The sequence below is a fragment of the Magnolia sinica genome, chromosome 12 (assembly GCF_029962835.1).
Source record: "Magnolia sinica isolate HGM2019 chromosome 12, MsV1, whole genome shotgun sequence".
Taxonomy (NCBI): Eukaryota; Viridiplantae; Streptophyta; class Magnoliopsida; order Magnoliales; family Magnoliaceae; genus Magnolia; species Magnolia sinica.
In genome coordinates, this window is record NC_080584.1 from 30,546,407 (window position 1) to 30,555,370 (window position 8,964).

The 8,964-nt window shown below is 38.5% G+C and overlaps 1 protein-coding gene across 1 annotated transcript; it reads left to right on the plus strand.

The window, feature by feature from the left end:
- Positions 1–617: 617 nt before the first annotated feature.
- LOC131220429 (NAC domain-containing protein 71-like) lies at positions 618–5,280 on the plus strand. The gene is made up of 4 exons (XM_058215345.1): positions 618–888; positions 1,409–1,686; positions 2,086–2,445; positions 4,542–5,280. Exons 1-4 carry the CDS (start codon positions 735–737, stop codon positions 4,800–4,802), a joined length of 1,053 nt encoding a protein of 350 aa, XP_058071328.1. The 5' UTR covers positions 618–734; the 3' UTR covers positions 4,803–5,280.
- The last annotated feature ends 3,684 nt before the right edge of the window (positions 5,281–8,964 follow it).

An 8,964-nucleotide genomic window follows, 5' to 3' on the forward strand; every position in this document is an offset into this window, starting at 1 on the left:
AAAAGTTTGGACCAAACTTATATTTGCTTTTTTACCTTCATCCAGGTGTATGTGAAACATCACGTAAGCATTAAGGTGGGCCTAGTAAGTTTTTCACCACTGTTTTCTATAGTATGGTCCACCTGATATTTGGATCTCATGAACTAAAATGATCCGGAAAATGGATGGATAGCATGAATATACAATATATACATCAAACGGACCCCATGGACAAGGCCGCACCGTCTTGGATGAGCCGGGCCCACCTAATCCGCTCCCTTTCAAAACGGTGAGAAACAAACACGGGAGAGTAGCTCTCACTTTGGAGGCCCCACATGGGAATGTTCCGAGAGAGAAACATAGAAGGGGTGGGCGGTGAGTGGCCCACACAACCTTTTATGCAGCCTCTGATTTTGTTAGTTTGCTATCAGACAAAAGAAAGAGAGAAGCTTCTTTTATCCTCCTATGGCTTTCGTCCCAACGTCACCTGCAGAATCTCTAAAAGCCGAAAAAAACAATCCCCATTTCATAATACCCCCGCTGTTGGGCACAACTACCAAAATCCCTCTCATTCTCACCATTCCCTTTTAAATCTTTCAGCTATAAATGATGGCAGAATCGTTATTACTTTACTACAACGTGGGCAATTATTTTGGCTTTGATGAAATGGTGTAACTATATAATTCAACCAATGTCGTACCAGCCAGCCTCATCTCTCTCTCTCTCTCTCTCTCTCTCTCTCTCTCTCGATATCAATGGCGCCTGTTCTCCCTCCGGGTTTTCGTTTCCACCCCACCGACGAGGAACTAGTGGCCTACTATCTCGACAGGAAGATCAGTGGCCGGACGATAGAGCTTGAAATCATCCCAGTCGTTGATCTTTACAAATGTGAGCCTTGGGACTTGCCAGGTATTGTTTTCTAACTGTAACAATGGTTATTTACGAGTCATACAAACAATGAATTATAGTTAAATTATCAATGCATGTATATGATAGTAATAGATAAAACAAGCTGGGGGAAATTATCAGAAATTCAATTATTGTATCATACATTATAATACAGCCATTTTCCGCGACTCCAATCCATGAAAAATGTGGGCCACACCAAGATGATCACCTGATATGAAAATCAGGTGGATTCAGTCTTCAATCTGAAAATAAACCAACAATGTTACGATCCAGTGTACTATAGCTAGTGTGGCCCACCCATGAGTGGATCAGTCCAATTTCATTTCAGGTGATAATCTTGGCCCATCCCACCTTCAAATTCCTGTATCTTATCATTTCTAATTTATACTCACTTATCAATAGATGCACACTCATTTGTACAAACTTGTACCATTTTATTTCAAAATTAGAAATAAATGATGTATCATCACTAGGAAAATCTTTTATATCTAACATTCTCTTCATATTGTTCTATGATCAGGTAAATCCTTTTTACCAAGCAAGGATATGGAGTGGTACTTCTTCAGCCCACGAGATCGAAAGTATCCAAATGGCTCGAGAACGAATCGTGCAACCAAAGCTGGGTACTGGAAGGCGACGGGCAAGGACCGCATGGTGCAATCTAACAAGTGCCCAGTTGGTATGAAGAAGACTTTGGTCTATTACAGAGGCCGCGCTCCTAATGGCATCCGTTCTAACTGGGTGATGCATGAGTATCGACTCATGGATTCTGAATGCGATGTCACAATGCCATTGAAGGTACATCCTACATGTATATTTCATATACAAAAACCGTGGCGGTATCTCATCTACCATGCATGTGGAATATATGAAAGGGACCATCCTAATCTTGAGCCCCATTTGTGGGTAGAAAATTGACCATAAATAAGAAAATGATTAGCACTCCAACTTAACAGATTATATAAGATGATTAAGATATTACAAATGGTGTGATTTTCACACCATGCAGCATCAAAAATATGCCCATGGTTTAGAAGTTCTAAATGATTGTATGCATGCCGATGAATGATGAGACCAGTTTGGAAATGGCCTCCCTTCATATGCTGCCTTTCCATATAATCTTGATTAGTTGGGTCATATGAATAATTACTAAATTCACTAATCTTTATTAATTCACATGCATTATGGGATTTGCAGGATGCATTTGCGTTGTGTCGTGTTTTCAAGAAGAATGTTTGTAAGCCGAAAATGGACGATCCACAAGGTGCGATTTTTACCGATGAATCAAGTTGGGTCCCTAACGACTATTTATTAGGCGATGATGATACAAGCTATGGCAATGTCATATGCCGGAGAGAATTCGGAGAAGAGAATTATGAAATGGATGACTCCAAATTTCCTTCTGATGCCTCTTCATCAGAGGTTACTCAAGGATCGCCTTTTGATAATGCCATGACATACAATCTACAAGGTTGCTTTGCCGCCATTGATGAAGCAAATAGTTCGACGAATGTGAGCCCGTTTCGCGTAGAATCCACATCCAATCCTCCTAAAAAGGTATTTATTAAAATGTAATAGAGCTCTCTTAATTTTTATAGACTAAATGATAGATCAAGATTATCGATTGAATAGTAATGGATGAACTTATACTATGTTTTCATTTATCGATTGAATAGTAATGGATGAACTTATACTATGTTTTCATTTACAGGTATGTTCAATGTTTATTTCTTCAAAATCTGAAAAAAACATTTGAAAATTAAAATATTGTAGCTGGTAAAGGTAGTGTGAACTCGGTCGGCACATTTCTCCCACCATTTAACAATGGCTGTGGGAATCTTATCACACGTTTCGAAATGGACTTTTGAAATTTTAAAATTTGAAATGATTATAGATTCCCGCCAACTGCTTTTGATTGATGGGAGATTATGTGTGTATGAAGATCGCTGCTCTTAAGTTATAAATAAAATGTATATAATAAAAAAACCATACAATCATTTTTTTTTCTTTCTTTCATAAAAGTAGTAGAACTACTTATCATGGTTCTTTATAATTGGTTGTCGTCTTGTCGATATTGATAAATAATAAAGAGGTCTGGTTGGATCTTAATTTAAGGTCCATCTGATGAATTACATATAACCTATCATGTGCATGTATCATCCAACCCTTCCAATGGGTTGTCCCAATTAATGAGGATCATATAGTGAAAATATAGCACTATCCAATTATTAATTAGACCACACTACAGAAAATAATATCTATCCATTAATAAATAATAAGATATGAGAGTGCTCCGTTAGATGAGTGGACGTGTCTGATTTATGCGTAAACTGAAACTCGTGATTTGGAAAACCTATTGGACTAGTTGGATGTTGAAAGTACATGAATGTTGAAATTTATTTTGATGGGTGGACGGTAACTTTCCGTCCAACCAGTTGGATTTTGGACATTCTCATTAATGAATAAAATACTTTGAGAAGCATAGCATCGGAAGTAGTGTCATAAGTCCTGTTGACCGGTCACGGTGAGGGCCACCGTGTATTTTATCTACGCCGTCCAGCCATCTTTCATATCATTTCAGGGTATGAGCCCAAAAATGTGGCAGATCCAAATTTAAAGTAGGCCTCACCACAGGAAACTGTGGGGATAATGACACCCACCGTTGAAACCTTCTTAGGATCCTTTATATTTTATTTCCTAAAAAAAAAAAATCAATCCACGTAATGGTAGAACCGTCTGCTTGTCTTTCTCTTTTTTTGGATTGAAAATGGTTCAAATAAACATTCATCTAAAGATCCTGGTCATCTGATCAGTACCTTTAAAAATGACTGATGGTCAATATTCACTGCCAGAAATGAAGAAAAGTAGCTCATCATTGTCTGATAGGTATGATTTTTTAATGTGGATCATCCATCAAAGTTCATTATACATGGATAGTCCCGACCGAAAGTATTATCCACATTTGCTACACAGGGATGTATCTACTACATTTCGGTTCTAGTGAACCGTTAATCATGGATGTAAGAAAAAAAGTGCCCACACACCACTAAAGGGATTTTTGGGCTAATGCAATCCATGGTGACCACTATCAAAGGGTCCTTGTGCATCATGAGTGGACCGGATCTGCTCATGTTATTCAATGTACATGGCACTATAATGCAGCTTGGAGTCTCCCTATTAATCCGTTCTTCTCATCATTATTTATTTGCATGTTAGATATTCTCATGATACATTGGAAACATTTGTACATATTTATAGAGAAAATGAGTTTTATGGGCCCTACCATGATGTGTTTATGACATCGACTCTGACCAATAATGACCATCATGCATGCCACCTTAGTTTAGCCATGACCCAAAAATCAAGCCAACCCATGCGTCAGGCGGGCAGGAATGGTGTGCCTTATGAAGTTTTCATGTTGGTGTGGCCTACCCACGTCATAGATTGGGATGAATTTTGGGTCCATGGTCAAACATAGGTGGTCATGCATGATGGTCGGAGTGGATTTTATCAACATGTCATGGTGGGCCGTAGAGGTCGTTCACACCAAAATCACGATGAAAACATGCACTTGCACTTGATAATTTTCCTGTTTATATATGCTTTTATATCTAAGATGATACATTGATTTTCTTACTACTTTGCTAACGCAGGATATAAGAGTGCCGTATTACCCAAGTTTGCAACAAGAGCTTTCATATCCACCCTTAGTTTTAGAGGACTTCCCGCAGATGGATACGATGGAGGGAAAGTCACACAATACTCATACCATGGAAGAGTGCATAATGTATGATAAATACAATGAAGCTAGCATACTTGAAGATATTTTCTACGGAGGATGTTCCTCTCAAGAGAACTCTATTAATCTAGCCTGGCAAGATTCCTCCTACTCAAGACAACCTAAATCATCATGAGATCGACCAATAAGAGGACCTTTGAGTAATTATATAACAACAATACAACTTCAAGAAAGAGTTAAGCATATACACTTTTTTTTCCTGTCTACAATATATTTGATATGTATTGAAAGGAGTGTTGAATAAAGCTAAAATGAGAGTATTATGGCCTTCTTCACCAACTTACCAAACATTGGTTTTTGGGGTTACAAAGTGCTCCTTTTGCAAGGGAAACAAAATGTAATTGGGTGATGGTTTTATTTGTTACAGAACAATGACCCAAGTTTTATAAGTGGAATCAACTAATACAAATGGGAGTTATATATGTAGGGATTTTTTTGAGGGGATTTTCCTAAAAGTTGTATGTCTTTTAATTTCATGTTTTTGTAGTTTTAGATTTTGGAGGTGATCTGTTGTTATGGACCTTCAAAAGAGATAATGGGGTTAAATCATCTCATGTGGTGGCTCTAGAAAATGATAATAAAACACATGGGATATTGATATTGTTGTAATAGATGTCTTAAATCGAGTATGTTACTAGGCCTGTCAATGTCATCGACAGACTATTCGATGTCACCTTCGATGATATTGAACAGTGCTCGATCTCATCGAGATTTTCGGGATTTTCTCTAGTTGGTCGCTGACCTATATTGGCACCTTTTCAATGCCATCGAAGGGTATTCGATTGCACCTTCGATGACATCGAACATGGCTCGATGCAATCGAGAATTTTCAGAAAATCGGGTTTTGTCTCTGGACAGTTTGGCTGTTAGTTCGATGTCATCGACTCGGCTTTGATACAATCAAAGGATAAGTTTCAATGACATTGAAGGGCGTTCGATGACATCGAACTGATTGCGCAGATTTACACAAAGTTTCGTATTTGTGGGATTTTGTTTCCTATTTCAATTGTGCTTCCTCCAAAAGCTATATATTGGAGTGCAATCGAAATTGAGAGGGTATCTAAATATTTTAAGAGTTTCTAAATCATCCTAGGGTTTCAAAGGTAGCAAGGGTGAGATTCGAGGTTGTTCGAATCGGGTAAGCTCTATACTTTGTAATTTTGCTTTCATAGTGATCATCCGTCGCTTTGTGCCGTGGTTTTTTCCCGAAAGGATTTTTCTAAGTTAAAATCTCTGCGTACTTCTCCCTTTTGCTTGCTCTCATTGGATTGCTATCCTAGATTCGACTTTGTGTGCTTCCTCGGTCACCCAACAAGTGGTATCAAAGCTAACGTTGGGGCGTAGGCTTGAATCTTAAGGATTAGTATTAATGGGAAACACTAAGTATGATATTGAGAAGTATTTAGGTAAAAATAATTTTGAGTTGTGGAAAGTTAAGATGATTAACCTATTAACTAAGCAAGGCGAAGATGGGGCTCTTGAGAAGCGACGATCGTCCATGAGTGACAAAGATTGGAATACTCTTAATAAGAATGTCCTATCCTTTATCCGATTATGTCTCACGAATAAGGTTTTCTACAACGTTTTGAGGGAGAAAACCGCAGTGAGTTTAATTGTGGGTGAAGTTAGAAGACGTTTATGCAAAAAAGTCTCTTGAGAATCGCCTACACTTGAAGCTGCAGTTGTTCAACTTCCAGATGACAGAAGGTGGAAATGTGGGGGCCGACATCAGTAGTTTTAATAAGTTGATTTGCAAATTGCTAAACATAGAGGAAGTGGTTAAAGATGAATATCAAGCTTGAATTTTACTAAATTCTCTTCCGGCTTCGTATGAGTCATTTAGGGATCCATTATACACTGGTAATAAGTGCCTGAGTGTGGACACTATTATCTCATTCCTTCAAGGGAAGGTTATGAGAAAGATAAACGGTAGCGTAGGAACCTTTTCTAATGCATTGCTTACAAGAGGCAAGAATACTGAGCGAGATATGGGAACTTCAAGATCTAGATTTAAATCCAAAGGTATGGGCAAGGGCGAGTTAAAGTGTTGGAACTATGGGATGACTGGACACATGAAGAAGGATTGCAAAAATCCTAAGTTGAAGAAAGAAAACTCAGAGGCTTCTTCCAGGGAGGCCAATATTGTCACATCTGATGAAGAGACAAGAACATGTGATGTTTTGTTTATGTTTATGATCGAACACTAGTACGACGATTGTAGAGATGAGTGGATTCTTGACATAGGGGAGTCATATCACATGACTCATCATCGAAGTTGGTTCGTCAGTTACAGAGAGTGCGATGGTGGACATGTCTTTATTGGCAATGATAATGCCTGTAATGTTGTGGCTATTGGTACGGTGCGCATCAGGATGTTTGATGAGATGGAGCATAGCTTGACTGATGTCAGGCACGTTCCTGATATGAAGAAGAGTTTGATTTCTCTCAGTGCACTCGAAGCTATAGGGTGCAAGTTCACCAGTCTTAATGGAGTCCTTAAGGTTTCAAAAGGGATACTCGTGGTTATGAGAGCACAGAGGCACGAAAACCTTTATAGGTTGATTGGAAGTACTTCAGTAGGTGGAGCAGCAATGACTATTGTGGATTCAACATCTGCATGTATGTGGATACTTGTCTGGGCCACATGAGCGAGCGGGGCATGAAGGTACTTTCTGACGGATGTTTGATTCTAACTTTTTAAGAATTCTGATTTAAATATATGCGAGCATTGTATATATGATAAACAGTTTAAAATATCTTTTAAATATGGAAAACATAGATGTAAGGGAGTGCTTGATTATGTGCACTCTGGTGTATGAGGCCCATCGCCTGAGGTTTCCGTTAGAGGGTTATCATGGTTTGTCTCATTCATTAACAACTATTCCCGAAAAGTTTGGGTGTACTTCATGAAACGTAAATTCAAAGTTTTCACCACATTCAGACAATAGAAGGCAATGATAGAAAAACAGTTAGGGCGAAAAGTAAAAGTTTTAAGGACTAACAATGAAAGTGAATTTACTTTCACTGAGTTTAATGAATATTGCAAAGATAAAGGGATCATTAGGCACAATATAGTGTGCCACATACTCGAACAAAACGGTGTGGCCGAATGGATGAATTAGACTCTCTTTGAAAGGGCCCGATGTATGTTAAGTAATGATGGGTTGGGCAAGGACCTATGGACTGAGGCCGTTAACACAGCTTGCTATTTGGTGAACCGGTCCCCTTCTACAGCAATTGATTATAAGATCCCAGAGGATGTATGGAGTGGTTATAAGATGGACTACTCAGATTTGTGCATATTTGGTTGTGAGGCTTACTCTTATGTATCATCAGTTAAGAGAGATAAGTTAAACCATAAAGCCAAAAAGTACATCTGTATTGGTTATAGTGTTGGTATGAAGGTTACATGTTATTCGACAAGGTCACATACAATGTCATCACTAGCTGTGACATCAGATTCGATGAAAGCTCCATATATTCTCAAGAATGATCAAGATGAGCAAGAGGAACCAGAAAGGTTGATTATAGACGTCCAGATTGACATAGATAAAATAGATGAGCGGACAGAGGTACAGGAGCAGGTGGAGTAGCCACCTGTGAGAAGAAACTCACTGCGAGATCGCAAGTTACCAACAAGATACATGATCTACTCTAATATCGCATATGCCCTCATTACAGATGACGAAGACCCATCTACTATTTAGGAGGCTCTTTATAAGTCTAATGCAGAAAAGTGAAAGGCGACTATAGATGATGAGATGGACTCTTTGTACAATAACCACACATGAGACCTAGTAGAGCTTCTAGTGGGTTGAAAAGTGATCGGATGTAAGTGGTTATTCAAAAGGAAATAGTATATATACAAAGCGAGGCTGGTAGTGAAGGATTATGCTCAAAGAGAATAAATCAACTTCATAAAGATATTCGCACCGATGGTTAAGCAAGTGTCTATCAGATTCATATTGGCGCTGGTTGCTCAATACGATCTCGAGTTAGAACAGATGGATGTTAAGACTGTATTCCTCCATGGGGAGTTGGAAGAGCAAATCTACATGAAGTAACCAGAGGAGTACGAAGTAAAAGGGGTGGAGAACAAGGTTTGTAGGTTAATGAGGTCGTTGTACGGCCTGAAACAGTCGCCTAAACAATGGTATAAAAAATTTGATTCTTTCAAGTTGAGTCAGAAATTTACCAGGAGTGAATACGATCACTGTATCCATTACAAGATACTGAGTGATGAAAAATTCATCATCTAAGTATTGTATGTTGATGAT

Bases quoted from the DNA above. Each gene is read 5' to 3' on its own strand.
- LOC131220429 (XM_058215345.1), top strand. From the start codon at position 735: ATGGCGCCTGTTCTCCCTCCGGGTTTTCGTTTCCACCCCACCGACGAG. The intron at 1,687-2,085 runs GTACATCCTACA...TGGGATTTGCAG, and splicing joins ATGTCACAATGCCATTGAAG to GATGCATTTGCGTTGTGTCG. The intron at 2,446-4,541 runs GTATTTATTAAA...TTGCTAACGCAG, and splicing joins CATCCAATCCTCCTAAAAAG to GATATAAGAGTGCCGTATTA.